This window comes from Daktulosphaira vitifoliae, unplaced genomic scaffold (genome assembly GCF_025091365.1).
Source record: "Daktulosphaira vitifoliae isolate Bord-2020 unplaced genomic scaffold, ASM2509136v1 Scaffold_1, whole genome shotgun sequence".
Lineage (NCBI taxonomy): Eukaryota > Metazoa > Arthropoda > Insecta > Hemiptera > Phylloxeridae > Daktulosphaira > Daktulosphaira vitifoliae.
This window is the reverse complement of record NW_026099572.1, coordinates 48468596-48491756: the sequence shown is the minus strand read 5'-3', so window position 1 is coordinate 48491756 and position 23161 is coordinate 48468596. Positions and strand designations below refer to the sequence as shown.

At 32.3% G+C, this 23161-nt stretch overlaps 1 protein-coding gene across 5 annotated transcripts in view; it reads left to right on the top strand.

Moving 5' to 3' along the window:
- LOC126900045 (tyrosine-protein phosphatase Lar) overlaps positions 1–23161 on the top strand; it is a 104441-nt gene that overhangs the window by 49050 nt on the left and 32230 nt on the right. For all 5 annotated transcript variants that reach the window (XM_050675487.1, XM_050675482.1, XM_050675491.1 and 2 more), the window contains one exon: positions 14267–14464. In XM_050675487.1, coding sequence (XP_050531444.1) covers positions 14267–14464 — 198 coding nt within the window. The remainder of the gene's footprint in view (positions 1–14266; positions 14465–23161) is intronic.

The window sequence follows — 23161 nt, the reverse complement described above, 5'->3', positions numbered from 1 at the left end:
TTTTTTTTTTTTTTTTTTTTGAAAAAGTTAGAATGTAGGACCATAATAATTTAATATATATATATAATAATCATAAATAAATAATAGAGTATATTGATGAAAAAATTGGGTGAATAAATCTCTTCTTAATGTACTGTAATTGTATACATCTAGATCATTTTCAAATATGTAAAAATGTTTATTTATCATGTGTTTATGAAAATTTTAATATTGATTGATTTAAGCTCGTCGCTGAATGAACATTGATAATTTTATTGAATAAAATTCATAAATATTTTAAGATAAAAATTAGTTGTTGTTAGTCTTATAACATGTATAATCAATTTTAAAAATTTCTAATCAAAAGTTCTAGAATTTTTTGGATCGGATACTCTGTATGAATATATTTTAGAAATTAGAAATATTTTTTTTTTGGCGGTTTATGTTTCTTATCGATGATGTCCAATGTCATTGCGAGCCCCAGGACGCTACTTGTATTTTTTTTTTTTATTCTATCGCTATCTTTGAAGTAACGACGTGGCTGTGTTTCGTTCATGTTCTTCATTGAATTTTGGATAATGTCGAAAATGTAATTACCATGTATTCAATTGAAATAGATGCGTGTTCGTTGTTTTAAGATTTAAACCGATTCTCGGAATACTCTAATGAAGTTTTTTTTTTGCTATTATGAGTGAACAGTGTGTATATTGTTTAGATATAATTGTTTATTAAATTACAGATGGCAAATCTAAGCTCTTCTTTTATCCCTCGAGTGTGTATTTTGGCTTAGAAAGCATTCGGTTAATGATTTTAATCTATGTAGGCTAAGGTAAGTTAGGGCGTTTGTTATTGCCAACCAACTCAATTTAGTTAATACCAAAATGGGATTACGTCAGAATTGAGCATCGACGGTCGTTACAATATATAATATATGCGCTTACAACTTGCTGATGGTGTATATGTAGATCGTTCAATCGAGGAAGGTGTGTGTAGTGGTTTGCTTTTGTTTCTACCAACGTAAGCCTTACGTTGCATATGGGACTTCCGCATTATAAAGCGCGTCACATTAGCCTGGAATTACATCCTACCGACAGTATTGTACGTATACAGTTATCTGGCCATCTTTCCTAAAATATTCTGCAAGTGTATTTCAGTGATAGAAACGATGGTCATCGTATGGCCGGTGTGTTGACTTTAAATAATTGAACTCCAACGCTATTGCGTTTGATAGATAAGGCCTGTCATTGTATTGAATTATGAATGGGTTATCCATTAAATGACTATTTGCTTGTTGTAAAAAATAACACATCATCGAACATCGACCGTTAATTTTAATTATCAATCTCTTTTCTATTAATTAAAAAAAATAATTAGCCTAGACCGTTTAATATTTGAATTTATTAAAAAAGTATGACATATTCTACATGTTAGTCATTTTTATTTCACGCCGTTACGCATGTTGTAAAATATTCATTATGCATTTGTATAAATATTGAAATTTGCATAATTACACCACTCGTACTTCAATAGTTCCGGATGAAACTGATAAAATATATTTATAAACATGTTTGTGTTTATAATTCAAAAACTACGGCGAATGCAAATCGTAGTAATTTAGTAACTTAAACCAACTAACGTATAAGGCTGAATCGAGTATTAATATTATTTATGAAAAAAAAACACGTCAGGATAAAAATACTTTAGGTGTGTGTGTTTAGTTGGAGAATATCGAATTTTAAGTTTAAAATTTCCAATTGAATCATTAAAATAAAAACTGATTGCCGACAGTTTCAGTGATATTTTGTGATGAAAAAATAATTTAATTTTAACACCTCAATAATAAATTATATATATATATATATTTTTTAATTTCCATTGTATTAACACGTTTCTGTTGTTCTGTATTCATTTTTCCAGCATTCACCTGAGAGCTATTGTTTATACGATCCATGTTATTGTTTGTGGTCTTTTCTTTTTCTGGTTTTTCACCTTATTGCGTACGTGCAGAAAGAAAGTGAGGGAGACGAAGGCCGCGGAAGTTCTCTCACACTGAGATACCACAAGAAAGCTATTAACGTTTTGTTATTGTTAGTCGGGCGTGTTGTTCTTATTGCCGGCGTACCATCTCCGTGGCACAATAGGGCGTGTCCCGAACGCGGGATTTAACACCTACTATCCGCGAGTATATGTATATGCTTCTATATATATATAAGCGTTTTACCGGTAGAGGCCGAATAAGAGGAGTGGTGGGAGGGGGTGAAGCGGATGGGGTCCAGCTTTATTAATATTTACAACGATGCCCTTTTGCTGTGCCTACTGCTTCTGGCGCGGAGAAAAGCCTTTGGGGGCTCTTTCCTCCACTTTTCAACCTCGACAGGATTACCGTTAGGACAAAAGCTTGTGTTTCACGATTTATCATCGCCACGACCTTTGCCGCCAAGCCAAAGATAAAACTCTTAATCGTCCTACGATTTTTCATCGTTCGCTTAAAACGTTGTTGTAATAATACCGTTTTCTCCCTGTCACGTAATGGCTGAGGGAGGACAGCGGAGGAAGGACAAGGCGTTCGGTTACAACGACTGATTATTTATTTTTTCGCCATTCGGCGAATCAGTTTATACATGGCACGAGTATAATTTTGTCATTTTTAACTGGAAAAGCGTCGCGGGGCGTGCGAGGAATACTTGGAACGGGTTTTATTGCCTTCAGACGTTTGAAGAAAATAAAAATATTATACACACGCACGGATGTTCAAAAAAAAACTTACCTGCAGTGTAGTCGAGCATCTTATTTTTTTATTTTACGACTTTTACGGTTTTTTTCATGCGTGCCACCGAATATTCACTTACAGCACCCCACTTCACTGTATTTCTTATCGTATCGTTCCCAAGTGTGATCCACGTTGCCCTCCGTGCGTGGCTACAGTAACAAAATAACTTGGACCGTGTAGGATGGGAAAGAGATATCAACGGGCGCTGTTTGTTCGCCGCTTATTTGTATTTCATCTGTGCGTGTAGAGTAGTTGTCTCCCGGCTACGGCCAATTGTATTAAAAAGTGTATCTGCCCGTTTTTCCCCTTTCGAAATAAAAAAAAAATAACATCCATGAGTGAAACGCAGCAATCAAACGCTTTGGACAACAGTTGAATCATTGGTAGAGTGGGTTCAATCTATTCTTCCATTTATAGGTGTTATTTTTATGTGTGTCAGTGCGTTTGTTCATACACATTGTTTCCTGTAGCGTAAACCTATTCCTCTCAAATACAAGCATTTTCTATTTACTTGGCTGAAAGAATAACACACAATTGCCAATTCTCTTATAACATTCTTGGTATTACCTAAGTTCAATTTAGACCTTGAACGCCTATAACATGCTGTAAATTGTGGATGTCCTATTTTGGGCTGAAATTTTTATGCTTAATGACAAATGACCGCTACGAATTTGACTGAATAGCTAATTTAGTTTATCCCGTTTCGCAGTTATGTTATAATTATACTTGCAAATTAATTATTACTGTTTGAACGGCAATTGATAGTGCTATCAACAATTATAGTTCAATAAATAAACTTTAGTTAAGTGACTTATATTTTGGTGTTGCTTCATTAATAGTTCACATATAAGCGCCACTTTTTTTATTTACTCAACAGCAATAATATATTGATTACTAAAATATTGTAAAATATTAATTTGAGTTTGTAAAAAGAATCCATCTTAAAATGGGGTTCCATTTTGTTGTAAGATATTATTATAAAATTATATCATAAGATTTTTCAATCAGGGATGTACTGGCCACGGGGGTACTTGTCTCCTAGACCTTTGTATTGCGTAATCCGTAAAAATAATGTTCACATTTTTTTTGGTCTTTAAGTTCATTATTATGAGCAATTCAACTGTAGAGCGAGTAGGGCTTCTATAATTTTTGTTGTGCCCTGGGCTGTTTATTTTCCAGTTCGCTTCTGCTCACCATGGTCTTGATTTGGGCTATTTTTGTGTTTTGTAATAACTTGATTTTTTTCTTTTCATTGTAATTTTATGTATTATAATCAGGGTTTTAGTTGGAAAAATACTCAAGGGGGGTTTCTATTTACAATATCATTTTGAACGTTCCATGTGCCTCTAAACGGTTATAAGAGGTTTTTAAAAGTATCATTACGAAGTGATATGAATGCAAAAGCCCCTATAGTTTTTTAGGTGTTTATTTCACAATTTAGAGAGATGCTAAAATAAGATGAACAAAAACAAAACAAAATTTGTACTACCTCCCAGTGGGCTACCCCACTGTAGATTTTACATAAGATTTTTGCTTAGGGAGTCAAAGATCTTTATTTTAACATTTACATATTAACCAAAATCATATACTTTTCTAGTAATAATTGGATGTTGATAGAGAGTTGTTCTATTGATTTTTTAATTTTCTCATTACAAACAAATAAATTTAATTAAATACATAAACAAAAAAGTTTTTGTTTATTTTGTAAACAATTTTTTTTAGTTAATTATTTTCTGCGTAATTTATAAAAGTAGTTTAAATTAAAAACTTAAATGGAAAATATACATGTATATTACATAAAATATACATGACAATAGGTATTTTTAATGACTCATAACTTAAGCCAATGAATGAATTTTTAATCACGGATATAAATATTCTTTTAAAATACTAAGTAGTTACTACACACGCATATTTTAAAACCTATTATTTTTCGAAATTTATAATTCTATTGACTGGTATCTATTAAAAGTTTGTCTATCGTTCAACAAAAGTGTACTTATCTATTTTAATTATCCAACCAGTGTATGATTAATACATTTATAATTAATAAAATCACCATGTGAACGTTAAAAATAAAACTTTGATGTTTTTTGTAATAAAAAATATTATATTTATGAAGCCTAACTTTTTTTAAATTAAATATTTAAAACTTTTTTTAAAAAAGTTTTAGTTTGTCCTTTAATAAATTTCAACATTTGACAGGGTGTATTATTACAATTGCAAGTGCAGTGCTAGAAATTATTGTTTTTCTTTTTTTTCAATTTTTAAATGATCAGGAAAAAGTAATTTAAGTTAAAATTTATAATTTGAAATTTATTTTAGATTTTAAAACAATAATTGTTTATTCGATCGTGATATATACCGTACAAACCATATAGTTTTTTGTTTTAAAATTATTGTATGTCATCGTTTCTATGGCTAAACCGTGTAACTTGGTTATACAGGGTGATCCATTTAACATTGACCAGCAAATATCTCAAAAACTATTTATTATTTTAATAATTTTTTTTTTAAATTATTTTAGTTACATAAAACTCTACATTTATCCATGATCAGATAATTTTTAGGTTCATCCCTTATGCCTTAAAAGGGTACCAACTTTTTTTTTTCAAATGGAAACATATATTTTTAGTTAGATATATTGATAGAGTTTTTTTTTTTTATAATTTTTAGCGTTTGAATTTTTCATTTAAGTCGATTAGTTTGCATGTTATTTCACTTTAAAGTTTTGATTTTTTTTACCTATATATATGTATAAAACGGGTAGACTTGTAATACAGGTAGTTAATTGCAGCGGTTATGATGGCTCGTAAAGACACATATTAGATAAGATAAGATATTTGCTGGTCAATGTTAAATGGATCACTCTGTATTCTGAAGGAAGAATAGAAAACACATTTTTCGTATAGCTAACAATCGATATAGGTATTTTTAGTACTCAATTATTTCAAGAAATAATTAAATAATTCTAAAAAACTTTAAAATATTCGTCAATAGTATAGGTACCTCTGTATTTCTCGCAAAAATAAAAATTCTCAGTATCTAGAGTCATATCGTTTTACCTCGGATGCGTTATGTGGATTTACTGTAAATCAGTTGAAGTTTTTATAAATTGTATGGTATTAAGATGAATTTTTTGAACATTTCTATTTGGTAAAATGACTACAGGTTTTTTTTTAATTGTTATTAATCTGTTTCTATGTTAAAATTATCATTGGTATACTGTTAAAATTTATTTTCTTGTTGATGTTCAATTCAATTTTATCGATACAACGGTATATTTTTACTTTGTTCGATACGTAATTATATTACACTCTGAAGAAATATATTACATTACTGTTAATATATGTGAGAAGAGAGAAACGTTCATGATACTTTTTGGGTTGTGTATTTTTCTCGTTAAAATAAGTTAAAAAGTTTTTCACCATTTTACATTGTTCGGATCGCCACAAGTTCTTCGTATATCTATCTGACTGTATTATATATTAGTTTTAACTAAAAGTCTATTATAGAAAGTATTATTTTGTAACCGTTTCCTGTCAAACTGTATATGTTCTACATATCATGTAGTTTAGAAAGCGGCTGCCGGGGAGAGATCATAAGCTGTTTCGTAGCTAATCGTCTAGTTTAATAGAAAATAATACAAACTTTAGAACGTAATTTGTTGTTAAGAGCCGGAAATGACGGACTGACTGCCGCCGCAGTGATAGGCTCGTTTACTCTGGTGGTTAATTCGTCACGAACTTATAGAGCATTTCAGTTTTATTACTTTTTTCCCTCATTTATGAAGCTTGTTTTCGGAAATCTTTATTGCCACCCAGTTAATCACACCATGACATAAAGTGGTTTCACGATCATACCGCTCGATTCCTTGAACCCTTTGGGAGTTTTCGACAATATGCAATATCGTTCGGCAGGTGACGAGATAGACATTTTAAACATTTTTTCGTTATTTATTTATATATTTTAATAACGTATCCATTGTTATCGCTGACATTATATTGTCTTTTTCGGTGCCCGTTATAAATCATGACCGTCGTTCATTCATTAACCCAGAGACATTATGTGTGTGTGTGTGTTTTTGTAATTGTTTTTTTTTCGACCGCAAGAGATGGAGAGAAGAGGATAACGACTTTAATGTTGACGGTTATACCGAAATATTAATCAACGCTTGGCGGGGTGGTGTTGAACAAATTGCCGTCGGAGATTTTTTTCGCATTAACTGCCTGCCCGGAATTTATTAGCATTGAATCTACACTAGCAGCAAGATAATAAAACTCTGTTTTGTTAACACGCGGATTCGTGAGCGTAGCAGCTGTTATGAATTGACATAACGAACAGTAGTTCTGTTAGAATATCATAGAGATTAATTTTTATTTAAACCGCCATTTTTAAATTGTAGAACTATTACTAGACGCATTTCGCTGTATCAGTTAAATTTTCCGTCTTATAGTTTTTCATTATTTTTTCGTTTACTTCTCTATCCAATAATTTCCGTCTGTTTTGGACCAATGGGTTTGGATGGGAAAAACTTCAATCAAAAACGAACGAACCAACTACATACATGCCCTATAGCATTCGTACATTTCAATTGAAATAATGATTGATTTTGTCTATTCTCTTCATAAATAAAACACGGAATACTTGATTTACCCGAGAAAAACATTGTATGCACTATTAGCGGAGGTAACGGAAATATATTAATGAATAAAGAGAATTCTTTTGTCTAAAACGACAATGTCGTACAATGAAAAAGCAGTTTTTTACTGCAGTCGAGATTACTTTGTATAAAATCGTAAACAAGTCGTTGTCATTGTAATGTAGGGAATATGTTGTTTCAAATTGTTTGATTTTTTTCCATAAAACTTTCTCTTTTATTTTGTCGTTTCGCATCAAGTACATCATCAGCGCTTAAGTGTCACCCAAAAAATAATTATTTTCGTCGCATCATTCTTTGCCGTCCAACTTTTCGGCTACATTACGCGAGACAGTTTATTCCGTGACTTAAGTGTCCGACAAACACACTTTAATGTTATCGACCAAATAAAAGTCGTATGGCCAACAAACACAAATGGCAATCATTTTACTGGTATTTCACCGAGTGTTTAATAAAATTAAATTGACACAAAAAAAAAAAACACAAATTCTTAAAGAGTAAATAATTTATATTGTACTACTTGAGGTAACTCGGTAAAACGTGTATTTTTATTTGATCCGATTGGTATTTGTTATGTTTATATATGAATAATATATAATTATATAATCCGAGAGGAAAAAGTGTACTGAACGAAGTAACGCGGCGTCGGCGGTAGGCAAAACGAGTACACCGCTGTTTTGTGCCTATGCGCTTTAATTAACTGTTAATGTATATTATTATAATATTTTATGGAAATACGCCGCTAGGGCACTCGATAAAATATATTATAGAAAATGAAAAAGTTGAAGAAATAATATTTGTTTATGAATATTAAGTAGTGCTATGTTATTATAATGATGAATAGCCCAGTTAGAAGACAACGGATCTCACTTAAAGCTGATGGTGGTTTTTGTTGGCGGTAGAAAATTTATATTTTTTAATTAAACTCCGTAATAAAATAGAAAAGTTATTTTCAATTAAAATCCAGTTAATTTATGAACGTTAAAGCCACTCTGGCGTACTCGAAAATTTATTTCGTCAAATTTCAATAATTATTTTTGCGCTTTTCCAAAAACACATAGTAGTGGTGTTCTCGCAACTGTGTATCGTGTGTACTTATAATGGGAGTAATGTAGTCGAATTCGCCATCTATCCTCCGGCGGCGTTTTAAACGATACACGGCTAATGGAGATGAGTGGAATCGGGAAAGGCTTAAACGAAAGAAAGACGACACAGGCAGCACTACCGTGTTAAGGCCGTGGATTGTTTATTGTTATTATTGCTACAAGTAACAGGCAAAAAGTTAAGCCGCTTTTTCCATTAACGCGGTACGCCGCCGGCACCTGCTGCTGGTTAACATATAGTAGAGAGACTTAATTTTCTATTTAGTACTACAGTGGCGTGTGGGTATTGCTTATTCTTCACAGTCAATTCACTTTGTGTGATATTCGGTTAGATAAATGTTTTTGTGTTTGCTCCTTCGATCGAAAAACTCGATTGTATTTTCGGTTCTGTTACGGACTTGTAAATCTTCGAAATCAAATGTTATTTTAGTGCGCCGCCGCCGCCTCTCTGTTGAGCCTCAGACGTGTATTATCTGCATAATAACAATATAAAAAAATAGTTCGCACGTCTCGTCGAACACGGTACGTTTGGTACGATATTAAATTATACTTTTACACATGCTTGTACACGTACAAGATGAAACCTATTAAATTGTGTAATGATATCGTAATAACGTATTATTTTTACGTGCCCCGGAAAAGTAACGTGAATGTTATTATTGCTTTTAATATGTATGTATGCGTTTAAGTGCCACCTTTTACCATAACTTGTTTATCGAACCGTTTACCCGAAAACATTAAATGCCGAGTGCCCCGTGCACATTATGTTTACGTACATTTCACACGTGCCCCTTCAGATACAGATCGGCAACCGCAAAAATATAATGTATTATTACTGTTAATAGTTTGTAACTTTAAGCAGTCGATCCGGTAAAAAAAAAAAAACGCATTAAGAAAGGTTCGGAAATTCCGAGTGGATTTATTGGATTATTATGCGATAGCTCACCCGGGTGTTTCTAATGAAAATTTGTGAACGTTTTTTTTTATAAATGGGTCAAAAAGCGTTGTTTTACAATTACGATCACAAGTGGTCGCCGCGGTAGTAATATTAATTGCTATAGTCGGCGGCTTTTCGATTGCTACTACACTTGAAAGCAACCGCCCACTATTTTTTCCACGCGGTCAACGTCAACGTGTTGCTGCTTGAACGTGGTGTTGGACGAATAATTTTTTACTCGGCTCTGATACGCTTTATCGTTGTCCATCCAACTTAGATCGAATGAAAAGTTTATTTATTATTTTTGATAACAGTGTCGGCAACTCGCAGCTGTACAAATTTCTCCCATAGAAATCGCCAAGAACTTTTGGTGTGCTGTTATTATTATTATTATTATTCCCATTAAAAGTTTACTTCTGTTAAATAAAATTCGACCACACGTTAGTTTTTATAGACCAGTCACGCAAATATGTGTAGAGTTCAGTTTTTAAAATCGGGTTTGAGAAACGTAAAGTATTAAACTCACTCGCATTAATAAATAATTACAGTGTTTATGAATAATGCGAAACGCCCTCGTTTCTGGCTGCTTTTAGTATACGGCAAAAATGAAACTGTAATTCGTGACCAGATAAATCATCATGGACAAGTAGAATTTGTCTTGCTCGTCGCTGCGACTTACTGCTTTTTTTTTTAACGAAGACGGACTGGTGACGTTCGTGTATGTGTACAAGTAGAAGAAAAAAATGTCAAGATTTCTCCCATTCACAGTGGTTTTGGTGTGTGACAAGTTCCATTTAGACCCGTGAAAAAACAACAAATAAACTAAAGCAAACGGAGGTGACAAGTCTATTACACAAACCTGGATAAAAGCATTACACTGAGCGCGTATGTCCACCGTCTTCCACCTCCATTTTCCCGGCTTGGGTAATACCGAGAGACACGAGTCTGTAATCCAACACCGTTAGCAGAGCTCAACTACGTTTGAAATTATCCACATTTCATCGGACGCTGGTATTGTAAAAAATGTATGTCGCAACCAAAGTAACGGGCGTTTTTAGTCGTAGAAAATGAACAAGAAATATATATATCAGGACAAAGTATAAAATGTACACATAAAAATAAATAGAATTCGAGATATTGGAGGTTTTAATAGTTTATTATGAAGATCGTAAAATGTAACCCAATGAATTCCATTTGACGACCATCAAATAATAAACGTTATTTTGAAAGCCGTTGAAAAAATTTTAAGGTTAATTATTTTTTTTCTAGAAATTTTGTTTAGTCAAAATTAAAACCTTCTTCAACGCAATGCAATCTCGAATAGTTCTTTTTTTCAAAAGTACTATTTTAAATTATCTACACTGTAAACGTTATTTTCCTCTTAATTAACCTTGACGATAATATTTTTCTTTAATCTTCAACAGTATTTCTTCCAATGTGATATGCAAAACTGCAAAATTATTCAGTGTCGTATGTATGTAAATTTATATACACCATTGGGGATTATAATGCGGGATTAATGTATAAGACTTTAAATACCTACTTCTAGTAGAACCTTCTTCCCTTAAAACTCGAGAGTCACTTTTGTCAAAAGGTAGCGACAAGTTTGATTCGATTAGAGTAAGAAAGCCCCTAGAGTTATAACTTTACTGGGTCGTCGAAAATTGATAAAACCTACTTTTTCCGGCTAAATTGGTAATTGGATCCCTTTTTATGTGTTTATGATTATAATTAAAAATTCTTACTATAATCTACTCAGCACACTTAAATATTCTTAGACCACTTAAGTGTTTTGAAGTTTTAAAAGATAGTGGCAGTGTATTTTGAATGAAAAATTAATGAAGTATAATTAATTTTAATAATAAATTAAGAATGCATTACAATATGAGAAATGATTGTGACGTAATATAACATGTAAAGTTTTTAGCTTTTTTTATTATTTTTTTTAAAAAAAAGAGAAAATTTTAAATTGAGATTCAAATAATGAATCGTTTCATAATTTATACTATTGTGGGTTGTCGTGAAAGAGTACGAAATCACTTAAGTTATCTCTTGGTATGTAGTTTATTAAGGGTTTTGGTAGTCTCTATGAATAATGTCCCCCATATATTATAAGGGGGATGTATTCTGACTTCAATTTGTATATTATATAAATTGAAGTTAGAAGTTCAGTTAAAATTGAAACATCAAAAGAATTGCTCAGATGCTTAACCACGATTAACTAAACGATGAAAAGTAAATAGCAGTCGGCTTTTTGTGTAAGGGTAAGTTTCTGTTGTATGGTCGCAGGTCGTTGGGACCGATTATAAATTGTAAACGTGAGGTTGACCTTTTTAAACTTGTATGGTGTATTCGTTCTACATTTTTATTTCGCTCTTATGTATATTGTAAAGACATTTAATCCAATAAAAACGAGGGATGGATAATGGTTTATTAAAACGTATGCTAGCGAACGAGATGAGCTAAATAAAATCAACGTGACGTGGTCTTGGGCACGTTGCTTTTTCGTGGAAGTGTCTTGCTTTCGGTTGAAGGTAGGGGGGTTTAATATCGTTATGCATCTTGAGAATAAAAGAGGTGCGCTTTGTACCCGTAGTCGTGGAACAAAGCGCAATATCCCCAAGACCTTTGCACATCTGTTGTCGGTGAGATGACTTTTTTTTTTACATTATGTATTTACCACAATCTGGGTCGTTATTAAAAGAGACGAAGATTGTTCAACCGAACGATTGAATACAACATATCTATATATGTATAATTCCTAAATAATTATTCGTCTGCTTAAACTCAGTCATCCCAACAGATTGGTTTACTGATGAACCACCTGAGTCCAATAGAACGTGACACCGTAGACGTGTGTATTGAAAACAAAAAGAGGTGCACATAAGAATACAAAAATTGTGAGACATCATCAAAATTTCGATGGTATATTTTGTACATGACGTATGACACTGTAAAATATTTGTGTTTAAATTGGGTGTTCAGTAAGTAAGGAAAAGGGTTTCTATTATTCTCATTGTACGTAACGATTGACCCGTTTCGTTACTTTTTCAACACTTTGTATACTCATTTGAATTATCAACTCAGAAAAATATTACTCCTATTAGGTTGTTTAATTCTCAATACGTATTCACATAGTATTTTTATGTCCCTTAATACTTTTTGCATGGACTTTATTGTAACAGACACATAAATTTATGAAAGTAATTTGTTTATTTTTAAGTGATATGAAAACTCCCTTACATTTCCCACAAACATATTAGTGTATTCTTCTTGTTTTCTAGAAGTGCATGCTGGAAAGTGTGGTGTGCGTTATATAAAGTATATGTACGGTTCAGTTGAGTTCATATGTAATGGCTTTTTAGTAATTTAAAAAGAATGATTTGTCTGCAAAATTCGTTGGAGTTATATGATATGGTATATAAAAATATAACGTACTCGCAAAGCCTAATATGTTGACAGTGATAAATAATATATTAAGAATTTGTTTCATTTATTAATTTACCTATTATAAACTCAACATGTAAAATAGAAAATAAATTTATGATATGCAATTAGAGAAAAATACATTAGTTTAATTTTTTTGTTAATTTTCAACTTGTGAAACTGAAATTAGTCGTAATTAGCTATTTAAGTAAAAATAATTCAATAAATCTATTTTATCGTTGAAATATTTGTTGGCTATTGACAGCGTCAAATTTGTTCATCTATAGTTAGCTATTGACTTGTCCATCTATAACCTGATATTTGACGGTTTCCTTGGTTTTCATATTAGCAACAACAATAATGGAAATATAATAAACCGTAATTAACAACTCGGGTTGGTCCGCCTGATAAATAGCCGTGCCCCTAAGGTACCCTACGTTGTCTTAATTAAATTTTATTAGTTTTAGAGAAATAAAGGTAGTCACCAGTGTAAACGAACATAGTTCAAGTTTCAATGTTATGTGTTTGGAAAGTATTTCATGAAATCGCTAAAGGGTAAACGCAACCTGATGAAAACTGATTGATATTAAATATTTTTTGAAAAATGTAACGTCACTTAACAATTAGTGCATCAAGTATCTTTTTCATTAGATATTTCTCCTCCCTTGATTCGAGTCAAGAAAATATCGTTTTTGCCATAGTGTATAATTTATTTAATATTGATAGAGAGTTATGTAATGTTATAATGGGTTATAATAGACATTGTATTAACTACTTGTGTTATATATATTTTTTTACTGTTAGGTTTGCAGATTTAATATTTTATTATATCTTAACATCCTATTAGTTTTTAAATTACATTAATAATCAAATGCTAATTTCGTTTTCTAATTTACTAATTATTATTGACATAACGAGATCCAGTAAGATCTAGACAAGTTTAACATACCGGAATCTGTACTACAATGCGTTTCTCGTCTACTGAATCACGTTAACCGCATACCATCTTCCAATTTTGTACGTTAATTAACAACCAAAGTTTTAGTCATAATTAAACGTGTCACGTTGCCATTCAGCAAAGTTGTTTACTGAAAGAGGACAGCTTCTCCTTCGAGGCGTCGTAGGTCATCACTACCTCAACTATCGCTATATCTCCTGCCTGCCTAGTTAGTTCATATGCAACGATCTCATTGTTTGAGAAATATTTGTACTTAGAATACTTGCGCTTAGAGAATTCGATGACTACAGTTTACTCTTGTGTTTATAACATTATTTATAGTATACACCCACACTTGTTGCTGTTACGTGGAAAAACACGTACTTTCCATTGGATTGTGTAGTTTTGTGTTGAATATATTGTTATTGTATTGTTTATTTTATTTTTGTTTAAGAAAAAGACTTGCCTCAAGGTTTCCCAGTTATTACCGAGGGACCAGGTACTCACAAAACCATCGAAGTCGGTCACAATGCAGTGCTACAATGTTCGGCATCTGGTAACCCGTCACCAGCTATCTACTGGCTTAAGGAAAACATGCGACTCGACCTCGAAACCAACCCAAGATACTCAATACTGGACAAGGGCTTTCCAGGTACGTTATTGGTTCTTAAAAGTGGCTTTTACTGCTGACGAGTACTTTTATTTTTATTTTTTGGGAGCTTTTCCTTAAAATGCACGTTTGTTACGTCCCTAGTGACGCCTTAGCTTAAGCAAATGACCCCTACGGTCGTAAAATTGTCAAGGGATATAAGTTTTATTGGTGCGGTCAGAAAGTCCACACTCCTTGGTTGAGGAGTTTGGACCTATGTAAGCCACCCTAGAATTTTTTTCTCTTCAATACTATGCCAGTATGCATACGTGATCCCTTTTAACGATGTTGATCCTTAACGATATTATTTTATACTTCATTATACATCAGTAAAAGATGCGGTTCTATATTAGAACAAACGTTTTTTTATGATTATTTTGTAATCTCGCAGACTGACATAGTCGTTTGGTTGGTTTGATAATAATGCCTGCCTAATAGTGACTAAGTAATGTAAAAAGTATAATTTACTAAAATTATATAACATTATATATTTGTTATTGTATAACCAAGCGATTGCTAAAAAATTAACAAGGATAATAAAAATAAATAACGCAACATCTTAATCGTTTTCTTTGTTTGAACATTCGTGTGTACAATCTCAGAATTTATTTAGAAGTGCACCATATGCGAGTTTTTCGGTTTGTTCTGGTTTAATTTCTACCAGCTGCAGTTGGCGTTTTCAGCACAATATAGATAACTTTTTGTGGTATTTTTTTTATTCTATTCGTCTATTTTTGTGGTCGCATATTGTTGGTCTTATATAATTATTTCAAGATGTATATAACTGTTGTACAAGTCAATTTCCCTTAAAAAAAATTAGTTCTCGCTTCGCCAAAATGTACTTCATCGAGTTTTGCGTACTTTGAGAAACTTTAGAAAATTGTAATTATGTTATGTGCTTTTAGCGATTGATATTTTGTTACAGATATTAACGGGATCTTGTTGAATTTTGTAACTCGATTATTTTGCGCGGTAAATCATGATAAAGTTTTTACCTTATTCATTATTGTGGAACGATTACGAACTTCGTTTATTTCTCAAAGTGAAGCGCATAGGTATTTGTAAAGTTGACGAACGTTATTAAATATTGTTTTAGTTTTTCGGTGTAGACTTTTGACGTTAAACGCACATCCTCGAGCTATTTATGAAGCACTTCATATTTATAGTTAATCAACATTAGTTAGACTACGACTGGCTTATGTGGGATATATTTGTGATTATTCATTTAAATTATAATTTTGAGTTTTAATAGACAAATTTTGCATTCCTAATAATACCTATACAGAGTGTTCAGTAAGTAAAGAAATGGGTTTCTATTGTTGTCATTGTTTGTAACAATCGACTTGTTTCCTTACTCACTGAACACTCTGTATATTGTCTAATACTTTGAAAAACTAAAAATTCGACAGTGCACATAATTAAAAATTAATAAACGATTAAATGGTAAACTTGTAATTTTTATGTACCAAAATAAATCTCTCGGGTTTTTGTGGTTAGCTAGTTGCAACTCATTTCAGGTAAAATAAAAAAACTGTTTTACACGTATATGACCGATATACTTTTTATTTATGCTATTGCTATTATTGGGATTACGTTGCAGCCTGAAACCGACATAATATAGACATTATTATTGTTATTTACTCTATTTTTTGTTATTATTTAGTTTACCATTAATATCCTTCGGTTTGTTTGCCCCACGATAATCGAACGAACAATAATAATACTCTCTCTTGGCAGAGTTTAAATGTTTAACGAATTTGTTATAAAAATATTTCTTTAAAATATTGTCACAGCCTATAGTAATAATAATTGACGATGCAAATCTAGCGAGATATAAAAAGTTATGACAGTGAAAAAAACCAAGCTTCATAATATTATTACCATTTTACGTTGGAAATTTCTCGAGGGTTCTTAAAATAATTATTATGATAATAATATCTTTGACCTCAGCTAATAAATTTTTTTTTATTCCGTCTGCTACAATACCTATTTGAAATTTAAAATTAAACGCGCCTTTAACAATTAATAAAACTTGTTTGGAAAGTAACAGCTTAAAAGGTATTATTTTAAGGTTAAAAGTTTTTTTTTTTTTTTAAATTATTGTGTAGTATTAAGTTTTACGTAGAGACTAATTCCTGCGCATACTTTGTAGCTGTTTTTGATTTGCATTTTTTAAAGGAGTTAGAGTTTTTATATCGCTACGAATTAATCCTTTAAACTTGCTGTTTGATCTAATAGATTAAATATGAAAAACACCATTGTGTAAAGATTTATTAACGTTTTTTATCAGATTGTTGTTTCAAAACAAAAACCAGATGAGCGATTTACGTATAACATCACTTTTGTGTAATATTTTATTTAAAACCCGTGCGATTTAAAGTCAACTTTTACTTTGATCATGTGTATGAGTTATTCGTATGGGCTAAAAGTCGTGTTATTGGTCTCAGACTTAATTTTTTCTTTGCTTTACCAAAATTACATTACTCGAATATTTATAATGTCTATTATGTGTGCAATGTAAAATTAAGGGCACGCAATCGCTTTTCTATAGTCTCCGAACGGCATACGCCGGAGAAAAAGTTTTATAATGAAAAAGCGTTAATGATTCTATTGTGAGAATCGCGTGAGAAGGAGTGATTTTTTTAGTTGAAAATAATAAAGAAGTAATGCTAAAGCACAAGGGAAAACAATACCGAATTGCCGACAACCAGCAGCAATAACGTTGTCTAGGTGTGCCGTGTTCGTACTCGTGAAGTCGCAGATATTGTCTTGTGTTAAGCAAAAGCACTTGATATCTCACAAAGAAAAAAAAAATTCTCGTATAAGTTTCGCTATTATTATTGTAATATTTTTCCATTGAAACTCATGCAACCAACAACTTTTAAAAATACACGCTGTAGACGTCGGAAGAAGTGTATATATGAAAAATAACAATACTAGTTTGGATTTTACCGGTCGAAACTTTGACATATGAACGGTTGTAACGAAATACATTTTCTGAGAATATGTAAAAAGACGACGTTAACGTGTAACTTTTGGTTGGATAAACACAATAATATAAAGGAGAAAAGTTGTGGGCCTACGTTTATTCACTCTTGGAAAATACGTGTAGCCAATGGTAAGAGTGGAAAAAATTATGAATAGCCCAAGTATGCCGTTGACGGCGTTACATTCAAGAAGTTTCTTCATCAAATCTTCAAATTTTCTTAAATATTTTTTAACAATAAACGTATTGAATTTCAAAACATTTCAAACTAAGTCGTCTCTATTTGACTTTATCCTCAGATATTGTCTGCCTTGAAATAAACGTGTTTTATTTTTAACTTTTTTTTTGTTATTATTATTTTTCATAAAACGCTTTTAAATGCGTTCAATAGTTGTTTGAATTTGATTTTTTTATTTCAAATACAAATTTTGCTGTGATTATAATTCAAAATGTTGTATTTTCTATTATTAAAAATCCATTTTGCGTTGGTATGATTTTGTACAAGGATTGTTTATTTGGATAACTATCGAGACAGACACACCTTAATGTACACATTTACATGATGACGTGTAAACATGTATGGTGGTAGCCCTTTTCGTGTACTTTATTATGTTTGTCACTAATTATTGTTGCTCTAGTTTAAATTTCGCGTTGCTTCTATTTAGTCAGTCGTGGATTTTAATTACACTTTGGTACGACACTTTGTTATTTAGTTTTTTTTTTGTTATTATTCAGTCTTTTTATTTGTTGATCATTTTGTAAGTGTACTCAAAGCACGCATACATTCATTGGAGGCTTTTGGAGAGTTAATATTTTAGGGCGGAGGAATGATTATGGCTTATGTCTGTGGATAGATTGGTTGCCTTTAAATAATGACCGAAAAAACAAATATCGTCAGAATAATTTTTTTTCGTGCTCGCAGTTCTATAAACAAACTAACTAATAATACTTATGTATATTTGTAAAAATCATTATTGGGCATAAAATCCAGTCGGCTGATTTACTTTTAGACCAAGTTAAAGAACAAATATTTATTTATTATTGTTTTATTTAAATCGGTCTTTATCACTATAATAACTTACATTGATATTTTTGGTGATGTTTCCTTTGTAAAATTGATATTTGCGATAATTAAAATTATTGGTTTGAAGTAAATTAATTATATAAATTTGTTAGAAATATCAAACAACATGCGTTTATTTTACATGAAGCAGTTTTCTAAATGGGTAGGTATAATACCCACGAGAAAACGGATAGTGTCTGTGTCGATCAAAGAAGTCTCCAGTGTACTCGCGTAATAAATGTATATATTTATATAAATGCGGCAGCAGCTTTTGACCTGAATAATGGTAAAATATTGCTCAATTTAGACGCCGGCAACCAGAGACTTTCCTCTTATATAATAACAATGGAGATTTTCGTTCCGAGGAAAGACGGGGCACGTCGAGGTATATGAACGTTATTAATTGCCAAGCGATTATTGTGTCACGATGGCGGGAGCTGTGCTGAACCTTATTAACAGCATTAAATTAAACTTTGGAAACACTGGTGGTAGAACAAACAAAAATTGAATACGTCACTTTAACGCCATATGCGAATGATAATTTATTAATAACTTTAATTTATTTTATGGTTATTTTACTGCATCAACGCGCCTTAGGTATCCATTTTAGCATTTGATTAAGTGTATAATTACCCATTATCAATTGCTCGACTTGCGAGCTGTATTTTTACACGGTGCAATATGTATTGTTATAATGGAAATAAATAATTTAAGAGCAAAGATATTTGAAGTTAATACGGACTGTTACCGTTTAAATTGTACGTAGCAATAATAATTCGTTTGATTTCGTGATATTAATTATCTTAAGTGAAGCTGCTGTTTGTTTTCATTGGTCGTTGTAACGGCACGAGGCTATTGAAAGTGACGGTTTACTGTCGGAATTAGCCAGCCGAGCACAGGTTTTCGGATGAGAGGACATTTTTTTATTTCACGGAAGAAAAACTTTACCCCGCAAAAACTAAATTTGCTGAAAACGCGTTATGTCGAATTATTTTTGAAAATACAGCAGTGTAATATTATAATGAATCAATGAAACTTTTTAAAAGTTAACGGGAAAACGCCTGTCAATTGTCACGACAACACAAAGTCGTTTTTTGTCGTTCTTCAGTTTAATTAAACAATGGACGTTTAATGAGCTCAAATCCTGCGTAGGACGACGACCGTATATCTTTTCGAGATTTTAAAAAACTTTATCGAGAACTTCAGGTGAACACTGTGTCGGTTCTGAATGTTTTGTTTTTAACTTGCACCGATTTCGCCGTCAATTTGAAAAACAAATTTCGGTATCCAAATTAAAAGCTTTCAAAATACGTCTTTAATTGTTTATTGTAAACTTGCGTTGAGATTTCCATAAATGTAAACGTACACGCTTGACGAGTTATGTTCGCGCATTGAATTGAATGTGGTACTTTTTTCCATAGTGTGCACCGCCCAATAAAATACATGGTTGCGCATTTTTAATAAACGGCATCGTGCCTTAGGGATCGCCGGAGGGAGACGGTGTTTTGCACGCCGGTTTAGAGACGTTTTAACGTAATTAAATATGGCCTCAGTTCGAGCGAATACAAACGACTCGTCACACAGAGTTAAAGACCTTGTTAATAATTTAATACCCTTTAATGCAAAATTGTGTGACGCCGCCGCTGCCGACTTCTCCGCTGAAAAATACGGCTGAACATCACGAGCACGCACACAATGAAAGGATACCATACACCGGTAAAGTGGGCGGCGCCTTTCTAATTTGGCATTTTCAGTTTCCTAGGCCCCGCGTAAAAACAAAAGAACCGAATAAGTCACAGCTCGACATCTCGCCACCCTCTTTAAGAAGGATTTGAATACACGGTTTGCGTTTTGTCGGTCTTATTAAACTGTCACCGCGCGATTGTTGCAGTTTAATGTCAGCATGTGTTTGTAAACGATTAAGCCTATTCGTCATGATAGACCGAGTTTGCTTTAGTTAGGCGTTTTGCTCGTAGCTATAAAGTTTTTTTTTTAGCAATAAAAACTCGCCAACTAATAATGCGTTGCATAAACGGTATGTCGTTTTGCTGTCGAAAAAAAAGGCACATGGTTGTTTTTTAAATTACTACTGTTCCTTTTTTTCATTGTGTGCGCTCGTAAGCGCGCACGTGCCGCTGCCGCCATTGCTGAGAATTAATTGTTTAATTAAATAACCAATCGCAAACATAATATTTTGATGGGTAAAAAAGTTTTTGTACAAATTAAAAATACTAAGTTAATCTTTTTCTTTTATATTTTAGCGATCGAGCAGCTCAGCGACAGCTCCTTAAAATTTATGCTTACAGCGCATTCCTATAAAAGCCATTCCGCACTAAAAATTCATAATATTAAAAACGCATGTGGTGCTTGCGGAGTTATGCAAAAGAATGTCGTACCTCTCTAGTATACTAAAACCCTATCCACCTCGTTACCGTTCATTGGGTATTTTTACCCTGGACTCAGATGTGACTCGGCGGTCGTATATCATACGAGTTTATTAATATCGGCTCCGCCGGAGAAGACTTCTCTGCCCATTATAAGCACACGTACATATGTGTGTGTGTGGTGTGCTGATGGCGGTGGTAGTGTGGGATAAAGCGGCGAGAAGAGGACAAACGTCAGTGAATTACGGCGGTCGAAAAACGTTTACGGCTTTGCCGGAGAAAAGCTTCTTTGTTTTTTCTCCTCTGTCCTCTCTATGCTTTCCGAGTACCAGGTGACACACACGCCGTGTAGCCTCTCATGTTGTTCCCCAGGGAATCTTGAAAGTATATGTTTCTCTTTCCGCCCTTTCGGCTTGCTTTAGATTTTTTCTTTTTACGCGCACATTTTGAGAAAGATATTAGAGCATAGGAAACGGGAAGAGATGCGCTACCGCCGCCGCCATTCATTCCATTATTGTCGTTTTTCCAAGTCTAAAGGGGGTAAAAAAAACGTCATTACGCCATCCGCGTTTACACGCTCCGACACGCAATGATTTGTCAACGTCCGGAAACGGCAACACAACGTGTAGCGTGTGTGTGTCCAAATCCATTAAACCTGTAGATACACTATAACTTTATACACCTACCTATTCGCATACATAACGGCGGAGGTGATGAACTTATCAGACTTGGATTTTCTCGTCCGTGCGTTTTGGAAATTTCTTAATAGAATTTCGTCTGTCGTTCTCTTGTGAATAAAAAATTATATTTATTATAAAAATACTCGGGTAAAAACAACTATACCAAAAGTGAAACAACACCTTACGGATCAGTTAACGATTAATAAAATTGGTGATGACGTTAGACATAGTGCAAGATATATTTTCATATGAGTGGTGGTGTCATATTAAAATAAAGACATTTTAAGTAACCATTTAGAAAACGAGAACATTATTCTATTTATCATTTACTCTTTTGCGAAATCGTTACACATTGTAGTTTATTTATGAACCCGAAAGACATTTATGGTTAATAGAATTAATTCTCATAAACTTTCAAGTACATAATTTTTATAATAATATATTGCATTCAAATTTTTTGTACCCTTAAACGTATAAACTTTTGGTTAACAGTAATGCAACGACTAACGAACTTTTACTATGCTTTTAAAATTGGAAGTGTTTTTAAATGTTAATATTTTGCTTAAATATACACCCAGAGAAAAACCTCGATCTATATAATAAATTCATTGTTCAATTTGATAAATATATCATTACTATTGAATCTATGATATATTTATTAATATGATCATTTTTTTTCTTGTCTTGAACAATAATTGTTTATAAGAATAATTATTTTGTTCGTATTAATAAAACATTATCATAAACCCTTGATAAAATTTCTCTATCAAAATTGATTGAGGTTTTTCTTTGGGTGTATACTTAAATCGATTAGATTTACTGAATATTTTATTTTAAAATTGTTTATAAAATTTGAAGTAATAGAATATACATTTACTCTAATGTTACTTGTGAAATAGCTCAAGATAAAAGTTTATCAAATGTATGTATTACATTTAAGAGTAAAAGATCTGACAAAGGAATCGCTGAGGCAGAGTTCATACATAGTTTGTTTGTTTAATCTTGTCCCGTTGTCTGTCAAACTAATTTTCATCGCTTTCAGAACTTTTAATCGATTGCTTAATAGAAGCGTAAAAGTGATTAAGTAAATGTGGTTCGTTTATCTGTGACCCAACACGACGCGTGCGATCTCAAAGTAAGTAGCTGATGTGGGTAGTTAAGAAGACATTTAAAAAGTTTTGTTAAACTTTTACGTTTGTGTATATATATCTCACTTCGAGATAGGATTATTATTAAACCAGCAATGTTTTGTGTTGTGCTTACCATGTACCGGTATGTTCAATCGTGATGAAGTATACGGAAGAAACCGCCGTTAAACGTCATCTCTTTCTTTTATTTCACTTTATTATTATAAAAAAAATTGTATAGAACTTTATCTTTATACTTGGCTAAACCAACAAATGTAAGTTGTATGCTTACAAAATTTATTTAAATAATTAAATACTCAAAGATTATTATCGTGATATACGAGTTATACGAGGGGCGATCAAAAAGTAAGTTTCATTTTGATATAAATTAAAAACTACTCTGAATTACATAAATGTTACAATTTAGTTGAAAGTAGACACAAAATACCATTTTCCTATG